Here is a 25,657-nt window from a genome sequence, read left to right as displayed (position 1 = left end):
CATTTCTTAACTGTACTGTTAAAAACTTTTTGTATTTATACCTTAAGTTTACAGAAGTGTCACGAAGCTATCGTCTTTCACTTTAAAGGAAGGCATTTACTTTCATTGGGAAAAATAACAACTATTTTATTACCATAATATTTGTATGATTAAAATCAAGTAAAACAAATTTCATATCTATCAATAATCTCTGCATTTTCCTTGATAACCAAACAAGTAGATTCATAAAAATATTTATCATCTCAATCACATATCCTAATATTGGCCACGCAATTGTAATAACACAGTTTCTTCAAATTGAACAGTATTAGTCTAGAGTCTACGTTAACAAAGACAAACAGTGACAGCTGTCTAATATAAAAGGTGCACTCAACAATCTGTGTTTTGTATTTTAATTTTTGGACACAGTTATTGGGGTGTCCTTGCCTGTAGTGAAAAACACAAACACTCTCGACAGAAAACATGTCACTTTTCTTCCCCTCTTGCACTTGTGGCAGCACCTTTGCCTGTGCACTGGACTGATCACAAAACAGTGCCGCCACACATCAGAGTAATGCCACGGTTGTAGTTCAAATGACATATTTCGTAAGCACTGTCTTTGGGTAAGAGTGGTCTTTACGAAAACACCTGTCAGACTGTGATGAGGGCGGGTGATGGTATGAAATTTGGTGGAGGCAGCTGCCTTGTAGTTTTATATGCAGGAAGAACCCTGCATTGATAATGGGAAGGATAAGTGTGGAACGCAATCCACAGTAATGAAATGCAGGATTCCATTGGCTGTCATATAATGTTGATTTAGCTTTAATACCTTTTAATAGATATTTGTTGGACTGTAAACAAAGGCAGAAAAGGAAGTGTGAAACAAGAAGCACTTTATCTATAGACACTAGAGAGTTGGCCATCACCTTCAGGGGCTAAACATCATCAGACAATAGCGGATGGATTTGGAGATTGCTAAAACCCGTAAACAAATACAAAAACTTATTAACAAGCCCATGTGCCCTCTCATATTCTCCTGAATGCAGAGAGATGAGATTTCAACCTCCCCTCATGATGGCTGTCTACTCTGCTGTGAGTTTCTATCAGCTGCGTATCTGGGCCTGTCCTCACCTCCATCTCTCAGTGCTGGTAGAAACCCATCTTATTTCACTTTGCCACAAAATGACTTTATCACCACGAGGAAATGAGAGATGAAGGGATCAAGGAGAGAATAGAGAGGAAGGATTGGTGGGGAAAGGGATGCTCGTATCTGGTTAACAGAGGATTGGAGGACAATTTAGGATTATTGTGTGACCTCCACTATGGGACAAGCTGGAAATGAGACACACACATGCAGCATTGTGTCCACCGACACACACAAATATACACAAAGCACCACATGTAGGATTACAGATCAAACTCTCTCATAAACAGCAAAGACGTTCATCTGTAGAGACAATGATGCCTCGAACGTGAAATCGTTTTCAGCTGTTGTGATATGAATATTCATGTTATATATAGGAGAGGAGAGGACAACCAAAAATAGAGGAGAGGGAAAAAGAGCAGCAAAGAGGAGAGGAAATTGAAAAGCAGAGGAAGGCAATGGGAGAGGAGAGAGTGACAGGATGAAGAGGGGGAGGGTGCAGGGGAGAGGAGCGAATAGAAGAGTGTAGGGTAAAAGAGTTTTATCCGTCTATTTAAAGCTTGAGTGAGCAGCATTGGCGGTTAAACCAGCCAATCAATTGTAATGCAGGCGCACTGCAGCACACTCTTGCCACCTCGCTTTCACTTTCCACAATACAAGTCCCTCATCTCCTTTTATTCCCCCTCTCTTCTCTCTAATCTTAAGCATGACTTTATTTTCATTTGTGTGTGTGTTAGAATAATATGCATGAGTAACACAACTTGACATGCCTTATTGCATATCCATTCATTCCAAAGTGGCAAGTAAAAACTCCCTTTCACACTTCACACCACGTTTACACCTTGAAAATGTTATTGATTTTATGTAAATGAACAAGGTTGTCTGCTGCTGATAAGACAGTGCCAAATGAACAAGTGCGAAGGATTCAAGCGGGTGTGCGTTCGTGAAGAAAATCATGATCCTTTATGAGACAATGCTGTAAAGACCCTCTTCTTTGACTTCTGTTGCTGATAAAAGAGGGAAATACTGTAAAATGCAAGTCATGTGCGTATCCGCCATGATGTTGCGGTTACAGTTCCTGATCAGCAGCAACAGTTCTGCAAACAGACACCAACACCCAGAAGTCCAGCTATTGTCCTTGGCCATGTGTAAGGTTGACTGAAGACCCCTGGGTGCTGGGTTAACAGTCTGTGGGGGTGAGACAGATGGATGGATTGGCAGAGATGCAGCTGAGGGCAGTGAGTGTACAAGACAACAGCAGATCATTAACAAATTAACACCAATGTGCTCTCAAATGTTTAAATTCTAGTTATGTACACTTCTTTAAGTCTGACACTAATGCGAAAATAACCCTCCATACAAAAATATATAAATTAATGTATATTTAATTTGGAGACAATTTGCAGCAAAGCGTATATAATAACATTTATTAGAAAATGTTTTTAAATGAAACTCGCTTGTAGAGCCTCTTCCTCTTACAAACCCCCCTCCATTAAAAAACACTCACAAAAACTGAAGCTCATTATACACTATAAGGAAATTAAGTTACATAACTTTGCTAATTTAAAACAAGTCCAACCCAAACACTCATCTTGGTGTAAGTGAATGTTGTATTTGGAAAATGTTCAGTACTATTCTTTGCGGTCCAAAAGCCCATTTGTTTTTGAGGCTTTTGACAAGTACCTCATACAACCCCACTCATACAAAAAGTCAAACTATTCCTTTAATTCCAGCAGCAAATATGTTTTTGATGAAATATAATGCAGTCCCAGTTATAAGTGAATGCCTTAAAATGTATGTCCCCAACTGCTGCCTGAGATCTTCCAGCAGGTCCCTCTTGGAACGTCCAAGGGCGAAGTTAAAAATCAGAGGCGACTGGGCCTGTGCGGTCAGGGCCGATCAGGCAAGCCACATCCTTGTCCTCTTTTAAATCTCTTTTAAAAACACACTTTTTTAAATGTACTTTTATTTCTTAACTCATCACTGTCTTTTTAATTTCTGCATGGTTTCTATTATTGTTTTTACTTAACTCATTTTAGCTCTCCTTACCTTTGTCATGTGCTTTAGTGTTTTCACTCGTTATGTCTTGCACTCTGTAAAGCACTTTGTAAACATGTTTTTAAAAGGTGCAATTCTAATAAAATGTATTATTATTATTATTTATTATGATAAAATGAGTTAATTCAGTGAATGCATTTTATACATTACTGTACCTGGCAATTTGGAAAAATACTGACATTGAATGAGTTATTATTATTTATTTATTTAACCTTTATTTAACCAGGTAGGTCAAATGAGAACCAATTCTCATTCGCAATAACGACCTGGGCAGTATGAATGTTAACTGACAACATATTTCATGTTGTTTAACAGACAATCTTGTAGTGCACCTGCCCTGACTGTGTATGCAGCCTGTTATAGTAATGACGGTATTACCCTAAAGGATGAATAAAGTATTTTTGATTCTGAACACATGACGCAGTTGTAGTAAATTTCTCATGGTCAAAAAAAATTTCAAAAACCACATCTTTCCCTAACCTCACCAAAGTACTGTCATTGCTTTAAGTACAGCCACTGACCAGTGGGCAGTGAAGCGCATAAATATTGTGTTTTAGTTGCAGTAAGACGAAAGATGTTGGTAAATGTTGGGGGCAATTACCTGTAAAGAATTTCCAGTCTTGGCTGCTTTATGGATTGACTACTGATGCCAGCAGAGGCATTCAACATTGTGTCAATTTGATCCTAAATTTCTGCCACTGACAGAATTTTGATACAGCTTTTCTTTGGCAGTGTGACCTTGAACTGACGATTGAGGTTGACGACCAGTGATTTCATCATGTTTCTCTCACGGTTGTCAGATTTCATCCCCACAGCGTAAAGTGGCTGATAGGAGGAGATGCTGGTGGCAAAGGAGACTTTGGCAGCAAGTGTTACTGGCATTCATAGAGTCAGTGCAGGAATTTGATTGGATGGTACAAGTCAGCTGAAAGAAGCAACTGATGCCAATCAGAAAATGAAAGCGTATCCTTTGTGCTCTGTCTGAACTTCACGTGATCCTATATGCTATTCTTATTCACAGTATATTTATAATTTGTATGTTTCTACAACTATAATCCTGTTTTTTTAATTGAGCATTATAATTGACATCAGCAAGCTTAAGTTGTCACAGTTCAATGGTTGTTCTTTTAATGCTCAAGACCCCTCTACAGTACCATGTTGTGAGACTTTTACAGTCTGACTTTGAAAATGCTTGACATGGACACCTTGTGGCTGTTGTACAATTTGCTGCTGTGCTTTGAAAGCTGGGCTGCGGCAGCAAACCCAGCATCAACCCAGCTACCATCTGGTCAGACCTGCTTTTATATACTGGGGGGGAATCAATACACTCCTTGGTTGGTAGCTCAAGCTCAGCTAGCACAGCACGTACATAAAAGAAAATATATTCCCTACTGAAATCAAAAGTTTGGAGCATCTGGGGAAAAAAATACTGTAACATTAAAGGTTAATCTTCCTGTACATGAAGATCAAAGTCATCATCATCATCATCAAGCATTTATTATCTGTAAGATTGTAAAATATCTCTGTTTCTATGTAAAGGCATGAAAAGGCACTATAAGGATTTTTTTCTTCTGCAGAAGGATTTTTTTTTTAAGTTAGGTGATTTGGTGGAGTTACAGTCATAACACAGCCACATTGTTCCCATACTTCAGTACTTTCTACAGCTGTTTTCAGACACGCTCTGCCCTGAAATTTACCTGAGTGGACTGTTCACACATGTCCCCTCGCATTGTTAAGTCTTCCCAGTTTGTGGGTGTTTGGGTGTCTCAGGAGGCTGGGCATGATGTCAAATAGACACTGTGATAGTATTGTGTAATGTTTTAGAATCTTATCCAACTGATCCTTTCATTTTACTCTTACTTATTTTTTCAATTTACTTTCTATTGTATAGCATTCCCTCAATTTGTGATTCCCTCTTAAACCCTAGCATATACAGTACATCTGTTCGTAAACAGTGTTATGGTTAATGAATGAGATATATTCTATTTTGAAAAGATGTCAGTTGGACAGAGTTCAAGGACTCAAGGATTCAAGGTGTTTTTATTGTCATACCAAAACAAGCTGTCGCATGATATGGAACGAAATTTTGTTTCTCAGGTCCCATATAAAGCCACAAAGAACACACAATTAAAGGAGGACAACAGTAATAAATATAAAAATATAAATACAAATATAAATATTGTGCATGGACTGATTGGGTTGTTTATGTCATAGTGCAATTAAATGTGCAAATGTACAATGTGCAAGTTTTTGAGGTAGTCCATGTATAGTACTGTTGTAGGCTTTGTCAACAGTTTTTGCCTTTACTGTATATATAAATAAAAAAATCCCATTACGTGTCGCTCTTCCACGTTCACATGGGTGTTTTTTCGAATAGAGCCTACAATTGAGATGTGCCACTAAACAGCTCTGAACATGCACAGAGTTTGAGTCCTGGTGCTGGTCACGGCTGGGAGCATTTTTGAGAGAGAATATCAGTCTATGTAGGTACGCTTCTCCTGAAATCTTAATGAAGGGTTTTGAGTATCAAAACATGCACCCTTTACTTTGACAATGCAAATAGAGAGAGTAGTGGAATAATATACAGTGTTGCCTCACTGGGAGCATTATTAGATATTGGATATTAGAATATCGTGATACACTTCTTCTAATATCTTAAATAAAAGTTTCACATTAAAGTATCAAAAACATGCTTGTCTTATTCTTATGATGCAGCTACCTCTGTTTTTGACAGAAAAACATTCTAACTTTCCCCTGAAACGACACCAGGGGCCGGTAAGAAAGATCCTGCATAAAATTGGGGTGAAAAACAGTTGTTTGTGTTCACACATGCAGCTCATCAGGGTAATTTCGGCAAGTGTCAGGGAACTTAGTGCAAGTGTGAATAGGGCTTTTAGCACAAAATTCAACTGTCAGTGATGTAGGTTTAAATATTGACTTTCAGTGCCTAAATCTACATTTCCTCCCTCCTGCTATCCCTCCCTACCTCCCTCCATCCCCAGCTTAGGGCCTCAGGGAGTCCCAATGCAAACACAGCCAGCCAGAGAAGAACTAGACACATACTGCCAGTGTAAGAAAATTAAGAGTCACATTAATATTCAGCTTTGTGCTTCTGAGTATAATTAGGTTTAATAAGAAATATGGAAATCCCCTTCGTTATAACATTAAACAAAAGAAACAGATTGATTTCTGGTGCTGGGCTAATTTTGTATGTGTAAATGTCAAGTTCTATATTTTATCTTAAATAAATATTCTTCTTTATGATATTTAAATTGATCAATACTTTGTAGCAAGTCTCAAAAATACCAGTGTGAAATTTTCAGCAAACATATTCAGATGTATAATGTGTCTGTTTGTATTCCCTTCATATCTGAGGAATTAAAGATTAAAAGAAGTATGATGTGTATACTAGCTTCCTACATAAATAAATTATATAGCAGTAGTATAAGTGTAGATGTAGAAGCCTGCCTCTAAATCCCAATCATTGCTTTACACAGCCTTGTTGTTCTAATATACACCCTCAATTGGATGCTGTAGGGGGAATCTAGTGTTGTATTAGACAAGGTTGTGGTTTTAATCCTACAGTAACTGAATCACTGTTAACTGCATTAGTGTCAGTGTTCCTGCATCACTGCACTATTATTTCTTAAGACAAGTGTTTGTGCAAGTGTGCAAAAAAAGACCTTATCTTACGAGTCCAACCTTGAACACCTTCCCAGCCATTTAATTGCCCTGTTCTTCTCGGTGCATTCCCCCCAGAAAAGCGGACTTAACTTGATGCCTTGAAATTTTATTACAATTAAGGTTGACATTAAATTGCCCTTCTCATCCACTTTTTGTCTCTTCTAGTTTTTCTCCCTCTTTTTTCACCCTTAATGTTCCTTCAGAGACAGGGACGAGAAGGGTAAGATAAAACACTCTTCCTGTATCCTCTAGTCCTGGACGGAGGCCAGAATGGAGAGCAGTGATTGGATAATAAAGATAGTCAGAGTCCAATAGCAGAGGCCATGTCGCCAACAAGCCCTGTCAGACAGCAGAGGGTGACCTTAAATTAATTGCTGCTGCTGAGCGGCACACAGGTCAACGGGGTGATTTTGTAATCTGAGTATGGGTATGAGTGTATGTGTGTGTGTGTGTGTGTGTGTTGGTTATTGACATCCTGCTCCATTGCTCTCTATTGTTTGCTCTCCCCAGCTACTGTTTCTAATAGCAAACAAACAAGTTTGATATAAGTAAACACAAGCTTCAACAACTGTTCCCAAAGGACAAATTCTCCACTGTTATTTGAAAAATGAGCATCACTTTCATGCTTTGATAAACTAATTAAAAAGGTGTTTCTTCTCTTTTTCCTGGGGGGGCTACGAAGGAAAACAAGAGATAGAGAGAGAGAGAGAGGGAGAGAGAGAAGAAAGGCAAACAGATCAGCAGAAGATAAAATCTCCTTGTCTGTCTGCTTTGTGAACGCTCCTCGGGGTCTGACTGTTTGGCCTGTGAGAGGCACTGGAGGATGACGAAGAGAAATGATGGAGGGATGAAAGCATGGAGAAGGCCTGTGGGAGGACGCAGAGATAGTGCAAATTCACCATCCAGAAAATTAATTATTGAAAACATGGGCAATCATATTATTGTGGATGTAACTGAGGAATGGAGAAGATAAACAGGCAGCTTTGGTTTGAATGTCAGAGAAGAAAGCACGGTGGCTTACGGGAGAGAAATATCTGGAGAGAGGAGGGCTATTGACTATCGCTTACAAACTGAATATTCATCACTGCCACACAACCACTATTCACACTAGCACACGCACACTCACACTTTGCTGTGAAAAGCCCTGGAAGAGGATGTTTTGTGAAGTGGGTGCTGGCAGCAAAGTCTTTTTTAAGGGAACGCTATGAAAGCAAATAATCAAATGGTCTTTGAAGACAGCTTCAAAGCATACGAGGCGTTTAAGGACAGTATGCACAAGCAAAGCAACATTTATTCCAGGTGGAAGTGGCTAATTGTCATGGTCCAAATGAATTTATACTTAACCTTTTCTGCTTTAAGTGTGTAAACAATTCTTATCTAGTTACGGAGAACAGAGCAAGTAGAAATAAAATGGAAGCACATGAAAACAGCTTGGTTGGGTGGAGATGCAGAAAAGTTCACACAACAGCTGAAGACAGTGAAATAAGTTCCCCTTAACCACTAGTTTCATAAGGTTGCAAGGCCTTCATCGTGGTTAATACAAGATGTATCAAGATGCTCAAAGCAACTACAACAGCTGTCTAGCACTAAAGTCTGTTTTGGATGAGGGGATGGAGGCGTCATATAAAGCAGTACTTTCACCCAGGTGATTCAATACAAGTGTGAAACCAAAAGTCAACCCTGGGCTATTTTTGACCTATACCAGGATGTGTTTCCAAATTCAGACTCAAGTTTTTATGCCTAAACTTAACCATACTGTTTTTTTTTTAAATCACATAACAGGGACAGAATACAGACATTAAGGGGTACCTCGATACACAGACCTTACCAGATAAGAAGGAAAGAAGCATGATAGTGTTCCTTGAACAGTTGTATGAGATAGCAAACATGCTTGACAGAGTGTCTGCATTTGACTTCCTCTGATAAAACCTTTCTTGGTCTGAAAGGTCAGGCTGTCTTTATCTCAATATCTTAACCAACGGTTTATGGTAATCCACCAAACAGTTGTTGAGACAATTCACTTACAACTAGGGGTGGGAATCGAAAACCGGATCCGACTTAGAACCGGTTCCAATCGATCAATTCCATTGGAATTGTACACAAATGTTATCGATTCTTCTTAACGATTCCTTTCCACTCTGCGACGCAGAACTCCTTCAACCATGAGGAAACTCCAGTCTCCAGGGGCCATGCCCGGACTCACGCGGACAAGAATGAGGTCAACCTATTGTTCAGTATGTTCAAGTTGAATATGTTCATGTTCAGTCTTCTGCAGACATAATTTTGGAAAAAATAAAAATGGTTCCTTTTGGTGTGGAAGACTGTGTAGAACAACTCTTTTTCCCCACAAAAAAAAAACTCAGGAATCGTTAGGAGAATTGATAAGCAATTGGATTGATAAGCAGAATCGACAATGGCATTGACAATGATAAAATCTTATCAATTTCCACCCCTAGTCAGAACCATACATTTTAATCTAATGGTGGAACTAGAGGAGAAGCCATGGGATCAGAGTCATTGGGACTTGTGGACTTTGTCTTGGGACTATGCATGTCCATAGAAAACTGTGTATGTTCAGAAATGTCAGTGATATTTTGGGCCAGATGTGCAGGTATAAGAGGCTAAAGAGATGCTAAGTATGGTTACTGAGTGTGGGTTACTATTGACGGAGTAAAATTTAATTGGATTCTGATTTGTGGATATTAAAATGAATACAATTAGTGTGTCTAAATCACTCTGATCCTGGCAGGGTTAGAAGTGAGAGGTTTGCACATGGAATAAAAGGAGGGTTTTATTTTATTCATTCCAGACTTTTCCTCACTTGCACAATGTCAAGTGGTCTCCTTTTTTCAGCTTTTAAAAAGGTTCTCTTTCCTCTTAACTCACCATGTGCCGCTTCAAGACAAGGAGTTTGTCAGCTTGACCTTTAGTCAATTTTAGCAGAGTCCACAATGAAAGACCACACGCTCGACTTACAACCTGATTCTTCTGGCTGCTCGCTCATTGACACACTGTGATCTCTACCTACTTTTTTTTTTCACATACACACACACACACACACACATACACAACAACATACAAAAAAAAATCTCACACGCACAGGTGGATGACAGATCTGGCCTCACGTCTCACCTTCAGTGTCAGAGTTAATTAAATGTTTTTGCACTGTCCTAGACTGAGGCATTCATTAATCTGAAGCTGAAAGCTGTGTGTGTGTGTGTGTGTGTGTGTGTGTGTGTGTGTGTGTGTGTGTGTGTGTGTGTGTGTGAATGAACAGAAGAGGATCAGGACCCCATATCTCCTTCACTTCATCTACTCTCCTCCCCTGTCATTATCTAACCATATTAACCATATTGTTGTTTACAAGCAACAGAAACTGATATGTCATACACAGGTGTGTGTTTATCAGGTCATCCTTTAAGCTTAAGAAAGCAGTAAGATAAAAACAAACTTTGTCCACTATATCTGCAATTGAAAACTCTTTCAAATCTCTCTCTCTCTACAGTTTTTTCATGTCCAAAGCCAGTGTGCTGAAATGAACACATTGTGCCCCCAGCATGACCACCACACCACCCGGTGAATAACACTACAGAGGGATGAGATGAGGAGAATGAAGAGGGAGATTACACAGTATACGTAATCCAAAATCACTCATTCAACTCCATTTGAAAGGGAACAGAGTGTTTGCACATATATTACATCAGAGGTCAAAACCAGCAACTCACATATTTCTACCCCAGTTATTGATATTTCTGGCTTTCCCAACTCATGTTCACTTTTTCAGAACAAAGCCACCCAATAAAAAACATGTTTACATTAAAATCTCTGATGTTAAGCTTTCTACAAGAGAGCAACACACATTGAGAACAGACGTAGGACTGAAATATTTAATGATAACTTAGAATGAAATAAAGTTCTGGGGCGCTGATTTGCCTTAGTAGTTAAATTGCCCCATGTACAGAGGCTACAGGTCACTCTCTCTTCCCATTTTACATTATCCACTTTTCTATCCACACAATCATGGCATCAAAGCCGATAAATAAAACTAGAAAATATACTATTACCTGCTATATGTCCTCAGTTGTGATTTTCATACATGCCGTTTTACAGGTTCCTACCAAGCCCACAATAGGTTCTTACATTTTCCTAATGTGTTATTTATTTCTCTATTTTTGTGAAAAAAAATTAAAGAAGAAAACTAATAACCAACCAAAAAAATAACCCACTCACTCCACAAACTCCAGTACCAAGGTTTGAAATGACTAAACTTAATTATTCAGGCTGAATCTCAAAACAACCCAGTACAGCTGCAGCTCTTTGAGTAGATCTTTTCTGGCTCTAATACTGGGAACTAGAGAACGTTACCGTGCAGCTTTTCTCCAATTGAATATCATCAAAACATGTGTAATTGGTTTTGTAATTAGATAACGAACCGAACACAATGTGTGCATCAGTCGCATTTCAAATTGCATTTGATTTACCGATTGGTTCCCCAATTAGTTTTCCATTTACCAAATCTGTTATCATCCCTGCAGCAATCTGGAGCTTTGTGCTGTAACGAGAGCTCTCATTGGCTGTCATTTTCACTTGTTTGTGCACTGCATGTGCCGGCTAAAGCTTTGAATATCGAAATTTGTTTCTGCCATCTTTATATATTTAGGGTTGTATATTGTGAAAAAGGTCACTTGAATGGACTTAAAGTCACATGTTGTATAAGCATTGTGTTTTTCATCATTAATAACTCCCACAGAGACCATGAGGGAAGGAAAATGAATCAGTGTTAGATTAATCATTTGCTAGATTTTTTCATTCATGACCAACTACACCTTGTTGCTTTGATCTATAACTTCTGAGTCAATACTTTACAAATGTATTCTGTTAATTAATCTTAAAACAATTAAAATCAGATAATTCCGGACCAGGATAAGGGATCGCTCAAGTTAATAAATAAATAAGGAGGTCACACATATCACTAAATTATACATGATTATTGTATAAATTGCAAATATTAACTATGCATATTTGTTAAACATGTTTTCAGATGATGATTAGATGTTTTACACCTGACATTTCTCATCAACCATTCTAAATTCCAAATTAAAGAATTCAAATATATGCAATAAAAGCTTGTATTTTGAAATTAACAACCAAAAATGACTCCTTTTATTATTTTTCTGGTTACAGAGGAAAGATGAAGACTATTCACCATTATACTTGGTAATCTCAAACAGACAACATTCTAGAGAATTACATCCACTTTTGCTTATTTGACTCTGCTTCTTCCGAACACAAACACCATAACTGACAGAATGACATTCTAAAGAAGGGAAATGTAACTTGCTAAATCCAAAATCGCAGTTTCATGTCAGCCTTCATATACAGACCATGATGTCAGTACTCACTCTAACCATGAAAACATCTGTATGTTGCTGAACAGGCTAGCTTTGATCATCCTGTCCTGTTCAGACAACACACTGTGATCTTTGTTACCTCCCTCTACCACACTGACATCTCTGCACACAACCTGAGACAGGGCGGAGAGCTCATTGTGCTAAACACTGCTTTTTAATACACCCTGTTTTACAGGGTTGCAGCTAAGATGGCAACAAAGAAACTCAGTGTTAAGTCATGCAAAATCCGATGTGCAATATCAATGACTGGCAAACAAAGCATTTATTTCTCATTAAACATGACAATCTGGAATGATCTGACTGTGAGTATCATTATTGTAAAGACAAACAGATCACCAGTGAGATCATTATAGCCCACAAACACACACTGTACATTAGAGCTAAATGTGTCATCTAAGTCATCTGTGGCAACAGGAACATAACTTTAGACCCATCAAACTTCGTCAACATGTTGAGCTGAAGATGTTTCTGTTAATTTATTCAAAAACTTCCACACTCCCTCACTGATTAAAATCATGTAACAACTCACCTTCCTGTGCTGTCTTCTTGACTGAGCTAGAGTGAGCTTTAGTTTCTGGGTCTCCAAATCTGCTCGGTTCAGCCCCTCGCTCTGAGAAAGAAAAAAACAAAACAACATTCTAATAGTTAGTATGGTTCATACTTAGATAAAATAAACTCTGACCTTAGTTAAGTTAGAGGGAAATTTTTATGCTTCTATTGTGTCAGTAGTAAGGTAGATGGAATCATGAGCAATGTAGATAAGCCTAGTATCAAAGCATCAGTTAAACCCATAGACTGCATAAATAATGGACGTAGTAATCGTGACGTCAACCATCTCTTCCTGAGCGCTGTTTGAAGCCAATCAATGGCGGCAGCCATATTGGAAATGCAGAACTCAACCAGGCAGAGTGTGACGTAAAGGGGCGGAGTTTGAGCCTCCTAGCCAACAGCTATGTGTTCCCGTCATGGAGTCTAGTCATGTCCTTATTTGGGCAAAAACTCGTAATCTTAATATCTTCTGAACGGTCATTTAAAAAAAAAATTCATCCCCCGTACAGTGTGTGCCAATATTATGGCCAAGCTGTCGTCTCTGATGGACATTTTTTTTCTATATATATTCTTGTTGAAATACTTTTACTGTACACCTTCTTGTTTGCTGCTGTAACTCCATGAATTTCCCCGTTGAGGGACGAATAAAGGAGTATGTTATCTTATCCTAGAGAAATGAGCTATCCAGACTACACTCGTTTTTTGAACCAGGCTGTAAACATTGGTGTCTATGTGGTTTCCGGTGTTTCTGCAGCCAGCCTCAAGCGGATTCTTGATGAATTGCAGTTTATAACACTTCCGCATGGGCTTCATAGTTTGAGACCGGAGGTTGCTGCTTGGTTAAACCTGATCCTTTTCGATGTACCCAAATATTAACACAGCACCTTCATAGCACCCTTTAATTAACATGTTTGTTTTTTAATCAATGTAATGACAGAAATGTTAAATCAATAATGTGACATCTCTGCTAATACCCTGGCTCTTCTAGCTAGGCTTCAGTTAGCCATGAAATAGCTAGTTGCGACAGATCCCTCTGCACTTAAAGTTGCAGTTTAGGATACTATTGGACTACTTATTTTTATTGTTTAGTGTTCAGTTTAACAATCAAGAATGTGCTTCATACAGCTTTAGAGCTGGTATTGTATTTTTGAAAGCTGGGCTAGCTGTTAAGAATATGCTAACCTAATCTAACCACTATCATGCACCCGCTCCATACATGAGTGGTATCATTTTCTCACTTAATTTCCACAAAAAAATGTCTTTAATTATTTTATTACTCTTATAAAAGTGAACTCTTGTGTTTGGATCTGAAACTTTACAATCTCATCATGTGTTAATACAGGCTGAGGCTTTAGTTTTCCAAAATAACTCTTAAATCCCAAGCCAGACTCGCTGGAGCAGCATAACAACACAGGCATAATTTTTTTGCATCTGAAAGAAATAATCATTCCGACGTCATTACCACACAAGAACAAGTAGACTCAGCCAAGGGGGAGCAGAGTAATGCCCCTATCCATCTAGATACAAAAACAATAATCCATCCTCGCTCTAACAAACACACAGCAGTAAAACATCATGAATGGAAGCAGGCCAGCAGTGGCAGAGCCTCGAGGGGGCGAGCGGAGCAGCCAAACACTAAGGTACAGGAACTTTGTCATGTTTGTCTGTAGGCTGTGACATTAACACTCTGAGATGATTAACCTTCCAACTCATTCATCTCATGTAGTTATTTGGGAATAAAGCTTTTCATGAAGGACTAACAGTTGACTGTTTGTAATAACAGGACAAAGGAATAAGATTAGTGTGCCTTTAGAGGCATAAAAAAAGTTAGCCTAACTTTTGTCAATATGTCCTCTGTTCATTATTCTTCCACTCTTTCTTCCTTGACATCTCTATTCTCCTCATTATTGGATGACTTTCTTATCTTAACTTTTCTTCTCTGCAGGCAATCTCTCCAAAGTGGTCTCTGAAGGTCTTGTGTCTGTACCTTTTAGTATCACCTGCAGCCTCCCTCAAGACTCTCTGATGCAACGTTTAACTGCTGGCATCTAGCCTGAGGGCTCCCACTATGATGGAAAGCTGTTCACACACTTTAAGGTTTATTTATCTTGAATTAAAATTATTGTTAAAGTCTTTTGCTATGAGGCACAAAGGGCAGAGTCTTCCCTCTGTGAGATCTACTGTTGTGTTCATCTCCCCTTGAAAACAGCATGTTCAGCACCGTTTGCACACTGCAGTCCATTGATTCACAGCTTCATTTCGCTGTGAGTCTGCTGTTGGTTTTGGCTCTGGCTTTCTAAACTTGAGGTGCAGGGCAGTAACAATTCACTCTGCTCACTGTGGCCCCGTCAGCAAACATTAACTCTTTCTGATCATCACACTCCTCAGTTTCTTCCCCAGAGCTATAACCACACTGGACTCCAAGATGAGCCGACCCCCCACCCCATGATCGACACACTACACTACACTACACTACACTACACTACACTACACACTCACACACACACACACACACACACACACACACACACACACACACACACACACACACACACACACACACACACACACACACACACACACACACACACACACATACGCAGTCCAGTGCATTATCTTCCATTATTTCTCTGAATTCTTATTGTAAAATAATCAAACTTCTACCTAGAGCTGGGTGATATTGAAAAAGATGTTATCACGGTAATGTTTTTTATATCAGTCAGTTTCGATAATTTTTAAAATTAACATCAAATCATTCTTTCATATCGTTTACGAGGCAGATTTTTTTCTCCTAAGTGAAAGTTGAAGAAACCAGACGTTTTTTTAGCTTTTATCTGGGATTTACTGGTCTAGTAAACAGCCAAAATATCTTAACTAATGAAGTTTATTGGCCTTTCTTGTTGAGCATGTTTTCACTCTGCTTTGAGCTGGTAGGTTTTACGTTTTCTTCAGTGTCGCTGTCGCTCGATTCAACTGTTTACATTTCGCTTCAAACATCTTTAAGCCTGCCTACCTCTAACCCTGCAACATGATTGGCTGTTCCATGCAGACTTCTTTTATCTTCAATGTTGGGTGGGAACTAGCCTATAAGACACACTCCCTATCTAGTGATTGGAGGGTGTAATCACAGGTTTAAATATATCAACATTTTATTGTACATTTGTTATATATATATTGAGAAAAATAATATCATGATAATTAATGTTTTATCGCGCAGCTCTACTTCTACCAGAGCAATATATTTCTCTAGTGCACAATACTCAAACATCTTTCATGCATGTACATCATAAAGAGAGGTGAAGGATTTATACTAGGCCGACAGATTATTGGCCCTATACAGGGAGTATTTTTATCATCACTTATTTTACCAATAATACAATTTTATCCAATACATATATTTATATATTTTTTAATGTCTACTTATTAACAAACTATAACATTCAAACACAGTAGGTGGAGGTATGCAATCTGCCTTTACCTAGAGAAGAGGGGGGGATTAAGTGCAGCTGCAACAAGCTGACAAGAGTAAAAATTGGTGCCACCGATGTGGATGTTTTCTACTGCTCTAGAGGATAAAACATCTGCAATTCAGAAAACATGTGCTACAAGTACCCAGAAGAGGAAAAAAATCCTCAAGCTTTCACAAAAATCGGAAAAGTCATCAGAAAAATCATCAGAAAAGTCATCAGAAAAGTCATCTGAAAAGTCATCTGAAAAGTCATCCGAAAAGTCGTCATCACGAGGATGTAGAAAAAATACAAAGTAGCAGTAGGTGCAGCTGACAACAGGAAGTTACCAGAAACATCTCAAAGCTAAAGCAATCAATGACAAATCAGTGAATTGACAACTCTTGATAACCGTCTTTTTCCCAGGTAGAAAACAAAGTATTTTGCCAGCTAATGGCATATTTGAAACAGTATCCCAAGTCATCACTACTTTGGTGAAGTATCTTTCCTGCCCCGGTGAAGGGATCCCTACACACATTCAACAACAACAACAACTGTGAAATGTTTTACACTTCTTACATGGATTTGGTGAGTATGTTTGGTTTGATGGCGCAATGGCTGGATGAAGACTTAAACATGAAAAAGACTTTACTGAATGCACAGAAGATGAAGAGCAATTGAAGACTCAGAACGGTTCATTATTTTTTGTGTGCTGACAACAATGATATCAGTAAAAAATGTTAAGTATGTAGTGTGTAAGTATTAGTTTGATGCATCTTTGCTCACTAAATCTTGGGTGCATAAAACCACATTTTCTCATACAGAAATGTACAATAAATATCAATAATCTTGTCATTGGCCATCATACAGGTTTTTATCAGCTTCAGTATTGGCTCAAAATGTTTGATGTGTATACATTGTTTTGCATAGAATGAGTGTTTCTTGTGTTTCTATAGATGCATGAACGTTTGGCGCTAAAAGTGAAACACTCCTTATTTTCTGCGTGATGTGTAACGAGTATGAAGGCTCTCTATCCTATTCTGTTTTCTTCTTCTATACCTTTTTTTCTATTCCCACCTAACAAGAAATTTAACTAAGCTCATATAGCTTCATCTGTTCATTAAATTAACAATACCCTCGCTGTGACTGTTTATTTGCTGCCTTTGAGTCTCAGCAGGCTGCAGGTATCATTGATTACTGCCTGTGTGTGTGTGTGTGTGTGTGTGTGTGTGTGTGTGTGTGTGTGTGTGTGTGTGTGTGTGTGTGTGTGTGTGTGTGTGTGTGTGTGGATGTACTGTGTGTGTCTGATTAATTTACTGCATAGGCTTGAAATCACTGTAGCATGTATGTGTGCGTTTCAGCTGATAGTCCCATTTATGTGCTAAGGCTTGACGCTAGGAGCACTCACTCCTCTGAAGGAACGAGATAAGGGTTGAGCAGAGGGGTCATGGATATTGAGTCACTTTTTATGATGTGGCCAACAAGCCATTAAAATCAGAGCGGTAAACAATGTTTAAAGAACGCCTAGAGAGGCAGCAACAGGACCTTAGCGCATTACTCCGAAATGAGATATTTGTTCGCGCTCCAGCTCACACTCCATTTAATGCACAGACCTGAGGTGCTAACTCTCGTTTGTCGTCCTATCTGTCCTCTTTCTTATCAGTTTCTCTGTTTCAGATTATTTTAGCTGCTGCAGGCGCCGATCAAAGATGGTTATATGAGAATGTATTAGGGAGCAGCGACAGAGTTAGTGGAGATTAAAGATGGGCCGATGAGAAAAGGGAGCAGACGCACAGCATATCTTCAGAGAGACGCAGACTCAGTGAGTTGGAAAAATGGCTGATGAAATATATAACAACGACGAGCACTCTGCTGGGAAAACACAATGTCACGTCTAATCAGGCTGATTGGCAATTTGGAAGCTCCAGATTTTTGAGGCTTTGTTTGTGGCTGCTGCTGCCAAACCAGAGTGCATCACAAACGACTTTCTGCAGCCAAAACTGTTCCTATAGCAACCACTTATTCACTGTGTAATCTAATTAAGCAGACGGACAGGAGAAGTAAACACCTGGAATGAAAATGATCAACTTTACTTGGAACTTCCTCTTTCTGTCTGTGCTTGTATTGTGCCGTCTTGTTGTGTCCTCATGTCAGTGTGACTCTCCTCTGCTCCTCTGGACTGGCAGTGATAACCGGCCACTGGCGGCCATTTCTAATCCTCCCTTTGACTTCACTCTCTGGATAATGCATTGCAATCACAGCTTCACAAATCTGTTGGGCATGCCCACATACAAGAGCCCAGACAGAAACAGCCAGAATACTGATCTTTGCATCGGTCAGACTGACAGTACAACTGTTATCTGCTGCCAAGGACTCTTTCTCCAGCTTAGAGGCATTTTTAGGGCATATCTCCAAACATTACAGATGGGACCAAGCATAATAATGCAGATAACAACAAATTATAAATACAATTCAAAGATGGATTCTAGGAAAAGGCTGAGATGACCCAGAGGAGACATGATTGTAAGATGAGTTAAGTGTTTTCATGCCGAGAGAAGCAGTTTGTTTTTGTCATTTCACAGTTAAGGAGTGAAAACTGTTTTAAAATTCATGTACAAGACAGAAAGTTTGGCTGTTCTATTTAAGTCAACAATGAGCTTTGGCATGTGTGAACAAGTGTATGAGGCTGTTGGAAGTACAAGTAAATGGAAAAAGTAAATGTCAGCACAGGGTTGATGTTTTAATGACTACCAGGCAGCCGTTCTCACTCCAGATTGCTGCAGTCAGTCACAGGTGGGCGGCGTGTATGTGTGTTTGTGTGTGTATGAGTTATGTGGTATTGCATACACTAAAAAAGACTAACGTGGGTATGTAGGTGGGTGTGCTTATATTTTTCTGGTTATGATAAATAAATATCTCAAGATATTGGATTCTGCCTCGACAATAGATCTGACTCTTTAAAATAAATCTGAAACAAGGAATAAAAACAGCTCAGTTAATGACAGTTTAACTTATACTGAGTCCTAGACTACCATACTGAGCGTTAAGACACACTCTAAGGCAGAGATGAAGCTGATTAAAGGACCAATTCCACCAGATCCGTGTCTGGTCCATCTCCGATCCATCACGGCACCGGATCTGATAGGTTTCTTTCCTAGTCAATGTGTTAACCCCCACTGGATCCGCTCCATTGCGTTCCGGCTGCATCTCTGATCCGGCAGGTCGGAACGCAACAGATCAGATACACAAGACTTCTATTTCTGCCGGATGCTGGAGCACAACGCATTAATTCAGCACAGAGCAGATGGAGCGGGACAGGAAGTCACGCCGTTAGATAGTTTTAAACTTAACTATGACAAAAAAAAAAAGTCATTTAGAGCAGAGGCAGGCCCGGAGTCATTAAGTCAGAGGTTTTCAGAGGCTGATAAAGTCAACATGGATGAGGAGAGGAGGAGGAGAATCCTTGATTAATTGATTGCCATGGGAAAACCTCGGTCACATGACTCCAGCTGTCCGGCGTTCCTGCTCCGTGCTGCCTTCCGAAAACGCAACCGGTGGGGGTTGACGGACGAGAGAGCATGAAGCCGGACCACAGCGGATCGGAGACGGCCCAGACACGGATCTAGTGTAAGTCCAGTGTAAGTGTGTGAGTGTAATGTGTGCATCTCATTTATAATTTTTAACTGCCAACCAAAAAGTCAAGGTGTTGATGTTAGTTCTGACATGTTTCTAACAAGAGTTCAACAGAGAAGACTGAAAGAGTATTGCACACAGCAGGGATTACAACTAAAAAAGTTAAAAACAGCTGCTTCAGCACTGTTTGCACACTGCAGTCCATTGATTCACAGCGTCGTCTCGGCTCTGCCTTTATCAACGAAAGGTGTAGGGCAGAAGCAATTCACTCAGCTCACTGTGGCTCTGCCTGCAAACATTAACCCTCTCCTCATCACCATTTCTCTGGACCACTAGTCCTCAGTGCCTCTTCTTCCATACCATTTCCTCTCTTCCATGCTAAACATAATTTAACTGCTTAGCTGATATAATTAGCTTCATCTGTTCATTAAATTAACCATACCCTCACCGGGACTGTGCATATTTGCTACCTTTGCATCTCAGCAGGCTTCGGGTATCACTGATTACTGCCTGTGTGTCTGGTTAATTAACTGCATACACCTGGAATCTCTGTAGTATTCATGTGTGCAGTACAGCTTGCTTTTCATCTAACTTATAGATGTAATCAGTCATTTTAATTTACTGTTTTTTTCTGATATGCACGAAAATGTGTATTTCTTTCATCATTGGGCAACAAGCTGACTTTGGTTCTGATTTGAAGGAAAGTAGATGTGACATGTTTTAATAAGAGCTCCACAGAGACGCCTAAATAGTTGTTAGATTTTTATGCAGCAGGAATTAGAACTAACGAGTTTAAAACATAACATAAAGGGAATTTTATTAAATCTGACCAAAAAGAAGTACCTGCACTGTGGTGCTGGTGACTTTGTTGGATTGTTTGTTGTTGTTTGTTAGACTATGTTGTCTGTAATTGGGTTGGGTGTTTCTCATCTTCCTCTTGACAATACCCCATAGATTCTTTAAAGGGTTCAGGTCATGCGAGTTGGCTGGCCAATCAAGCACAGTAGTACCATCAGTCCTGTCCTTGCATCTTTGCACTGGTTGCCTGTTAACTTTAGGATGTGCAGCCTCACAGTACTTCCAGAGCACTTAGGTCATCAAAGCAGCTGCTCCTGGCAGTACCTCGGTCCAGACTCTCTACTTATGGGGACAGAGCCTTCTCAGTGGCGGCCCCAAAGCTGTAGAACAGCCTACCTTTCCAGGTTAGAGCTGCACAGTCTGTCAAACCTATCTTTTCTCCTTGGCCTTCAGTCCCAGCTAAGCAAGAATCCATGGCTTTTTTACTTTTTTACTCTTTGTATTTCCTAAATTGAGCTCTTACTATTCTTTTATTGTTTTATTTATTATTATATTTGTGTATGATTATATTGTATCTTAATAACTGTACAGCACTTTGGTCAACTGAGGTTGTTTTTAAATGTGCTTTATAAATGAAGCTTGACTTGACTTGACGTGGTTGGCAAACCATTTGGTGGAATTTGTGGCGCTGTGGGCAGGTGCTAAGTCCTGCTGGAAAAGGAAAATATAATCTCCATAAAGCACAAAGTGCTTTTAAGTGTCCTGGTAGACAGCTAGGTTGCCTTGGACTTGATAAAACACACCAGATGATGACGTGGTGCCCCAAATCATCACAGAATGTGGAAACTTCACCTTCTACCTAAAAACATTGTGGATTCTGTGCCTCTCCAGTCTTTCTCCACCCTGTAGGACTTTGATTTCCAAATATAATACAAAATCTACTTTCATCTGAAAGTTGGACTTTGGACCACTGAGTAACAGTTCTTTTTCTCCTTAGGCCAGGTAAGAAGCTTCTGACATTATCACTGGTTCAGGAGAGTCTTGATATTGGGAATCTGACAGTTGTAGCCTCTTTCCTGGTGACTGTGTGTGGTGGTTCTTGATGCACTGACCCCAGCCTGAGTCAACTCCTTGTGTAGCTCATCCAAGTTCTGAAATCAACATTTCTTGACAATTCTCTCAAGACTGTGGCCATCCTTGTTGCTTGTGCACCTTTGCCTTCCACACGTTTCCCCTTTTGTCAGCTTCCATTATCATGCTTCAGTACAGCACTCTGCAAACAACCAGCCTTTTCAGTCATGATCTTCTGCACCCTCCTTGTGGAGGTTGTCGATAATCATCTTTTGGATAACTGTCAAGACAGCAGTCTTCCCCATGATTATGGTTGAGTGTACTGAATGATTTGTTGAGATGCACTTGTATAGTGCATCTATCTGTAGTGCTGCTATTGCTCAAGCTGCATATAACTTTATAGAATAAAAAATTTGACTCTTTCTCACAACAAGAGCCGCAGGATGCTATTTTGTCTCAGATTATGTCCGGGAACAAATCTCCTATCTAATAGAGTATGAAAAAAGAAACCCCAAATATAAGATTGCATAAGTCATTGAATCAGTGGCTGACGTCTAACTTGTCCACATGATATAACTTTTCTCTCATCGGCGTTAGGTCAGCTCTGGACACAGTGTGCCAGGAACATATGAGTCTGAGTACAGCAGATGTCTGTTTGGTGACACCCACAGGGAGAGCCGGGCTGACTGGGACACCAGCCAGCGTCACCCACACACACCTCCATCCTCACACGGCCTTAGAATTCAGCATTAAGCACAACATGTACAGAGGCCTAACAGGTTAACCATGTATGACCAGCAAATAGAGCGGTCAATGAGCTGTCACTGTTGTAACAAGTTCTAATGCTTAACAAAGACAAGAGAAGTTGTGACATTCAAGTGAAGTGTGTAATTTATAGTACTGGGTTTAATATCACGCTCTGAAGGTTTTGACCAAAGGAGCAACATTTGGAATACAGGCTGGTATTTGCATTTCTCATCTCATGGGAGGTTAGACTGTTTCAAGAGGTTTAATAAAAGCCAAACTGAAGTTCAGGCAAATACTGAAGTATAAAACTGGCAACTCCTCTCATAATATGTAAGTATTATTTATTAATCTGCTCCAATATTGGCATTTGGATACTTTTCTGCCTTCATAAGTTTCATCATAGTACAAACTATGAAATATTTATCACACACTCACTACAGCTTTCAGAACGCATGAAAAGAAAACCTTTTTCATCTACTCTGACATGGTCAAATCGTAAATTTGACCCGTGCAGAAATGAGGACAATTTATGTGAAGCTGGAGGGGAAGTACTGGTGCTTAGTATCTTCCCTACTCAAGATTTCCTGCAGGGTGAAACAAGCTAATGAAAGAAAAAATAAAAAACAAGACAACAGCTTCACAGGGGGGATGTGATAATAATAACCAACTTCTTACAATGTTAATTATACATGAATAAAAAAACAACTAACTACTGATTCTCACAGGCTTTTGGTCTGCGTGTCTGTGAATGTACGTCACTGTGGTGTGTTGATCACAGTCGCCAATTGTTCCTCGTTATGTAACTTCCATCTGATGAACTCAATCCATCAGAAACAATAAAAACAAACTCAGGAGAAACAATGAACAGACACACAGTCGTATGACGTGAAGGGGTGGTGAGAGATGGATGGCCTGGAAAAATGAAGAAGAATAAGTGTAACTGATGAGGGAATTTGGAGAAGGGGAGGGTAATGTTTCAAGAAAAAGGCAGGAAAAAGAAAACTGCACTGCAGTGAGGGACACACACACACATAAAGCAGGGTTGCAGGGTACACTATAATTCTCTATGAATATATTTAGAGGGAAGCAGTGCTTTATAAAAGATTCTGTTAGTTTAGTAAATTGCCTGTCAGCAAAAAGCTGACATAAAACTTCACCTCCACCAGATACAAGTTGTGACTTCTTTAACTTCTGAAAATATGTTTATGCATGCTCAGAATAGGCTCCCATGTTGCTGTCATCCATGTGACATCCATAAAGGAGCTCAGGGAAGTGGCTTATAGCATTAATTTTAAAGAAATTAAAAACCTCCACGCATTGGACTCATCAGTTTTAGAAAAGTAACAGATCACTATATAGCACTATGATTATGTGAGTGAAACAGTTATTATCTACGCTCTGCTCTATTGGTGCTGCTTTAAATCAACAGTTTCTACAGCAGCATATGTGGCTGTGTAGCCTCCTAGAGCAACATCTTACATAAAACCAAATTACAGCCTTTTCCCAATCTAAAAACAAAGCTGCTTCATCCTCCAGAGGCAATTATCACAGCAACTGTCAAATGCAAATACAGAACCTTGTGGTTTAAAACACATAAAACTAAAGCACTTCTTCTAAATGCTCAGCATACAATATGCATAAGCTGAGTCTAAAGCACAGCCCCGTCGCTGTTTAACATTGTTTGGTCTCAGTGAAGTCATTCATACAAGCCTAACACAGGCAGGTTTAACTGTAGGTACAAATGAAAGATAGAAACAAGGATTTCAGATCAGGGTTCTGTTGAAAAAAAGAAAAAGTCCCTGATGGAAATTGGTATACCCATCCTGCTGTCCCCAAATAGAAAAACAAGAGTCACACAGAAGCAGTCGGCTACATGCGAGACTAAATCAACAACACAATCCTGGCATGTTGGTAATATCAGAGCCCTGATGAGCAGTAACAAATGCTAATTGCAGTAAAACAAAGTGGCCAACCAGACTTACAGACTGCAGCTGACTCTTATCCTGAAATTCAGCAGGATTAGTCTGATCCAAATACAGTACATGTTTACAACAACAGCTCCACTGTGACGGCTGGACATCATTAAGCCACAAGATCTGTAGAAAACACATTAACCACTGTGGATTTGATCGCTTGCTGTTCTGTATCACCAACAAGTCATTTGTGATCCCACTGATTTCATTCATTAGATGCTACTAAGGGGGGGAGCGCTAATCGCAAAGTGATTCATCAGGGGACTGGATTTTCTCCCCTACAACCTTCCTGCTGCTGATTAGTCTCCAAGGGCGAACAAGGATTCATTATTCAAAGCGAGATCAGCAAGTGGTGACTGATGACACTTTGCATTGAGCTGTATTGACCCCTAATCTGACCCACACATCTGGCTTTATGAGATTAAAACGCCCTGCAGGCACACTTTAAGTACAATTTCTTCAATTATCCATCAAAGGCAAATATGTGGTCTTCAAATCTAGCAGTGTTTCAGTATCCAGCTTTGACAGCCTGTGCAGATAGCTGTATGCCAATGAGTCTGGTTCTGCTCAAGGTTTCTGCCTGATTAGGGATTATTTTTAACCATTGCCCATGGTAGATTCATGTTTGGCCTCTGTTAAAGACATATTAAGGGAACAGTCCTGGACCTGTATGCACATCCAGCCATTACACAAAAGGGACCATAAGTCTTAACGTACCGTTTTGGAACGGCCCATTTGGCCGTAGCGTTAGCCGCATGCACGACTGCAAATAATTGGCCAATTAACTAACTGTGCAGTGAAAGCGAGGCTGGTTCAAAACGTCATATGTCCAGGGAACCTCCTGGAAAACCCAGATCCAACAAATTCAAATTGCGCATGCCTACTACGCATTAACAACAATAAACAAGGGGAGCGGTACCGGTGTGACTGAGAGAAGATCAAGAAAAAACAACTTTTCAGCTGAAGAAATGGACATTTTATTACAAGAATATAGAATGAACAAACACCTATTATCAGCAAGTCAATCGTCAAAGATAACAAGCAAGGAGAAAGGGAAAGTTTGGTTTAAGATCTTGAACTGGGTAAATACGTGTGGTGTTTCTGAGTGCACTGTAGAAGACCTAAAAAATAAAAAATATCTAGGGCGCTGGTGGCCTAGCAGTC

The 25,657-nt window shown here is 39.6% G+C and overlaps 1 protein-coding gene across 3 annotated transcripts in view; it reads right to left on the bottom strand.

The window, feature by feature from the left end:
- spock1 (SPARC (osteonectin), cwcv and kazal like domains proteoglycan 1) overlaps positions 1 to 25,657 on the bottom strand; it is a 152,681-nt gene that overhangs the window by 38,664 nt on the left and 88,360 nt on the right. For all 3 annotated transcript variants that reach the window (XM_034690196.1, XM_034690198.1, XM_034690197.1), the window contains one exon: positions 12,806 to 12,886. In XM_034690196.1, the coding sequence (XP_034546087.1) occupies positions 12,806 to 12,886 (81 nt within the window). The remainder of the gene's footprint in view (positions 1 to 12,805; positions 12,887 to 25,657) is intronic.

This window comes from Notolabrus celidotus, chromosome 8 (genome assembly GCF_009762535.1).
Source record: "Notolabrus celidotus isolate fNotCel1 chromosome 8, fNotCel1.pri, whole genome shotgun sequence".
NCBI classification, from domain to species: Eukaryota; Metazoa; Chordata; class Actinopteri; order Labriformes; family Labridae; genus Notolabrus; species Notolabrus celidotus.
Note: the sequence above shows the minus strand (reverse complement) of the source record. Positions and strands in the feature narration are given on the sequence as shown.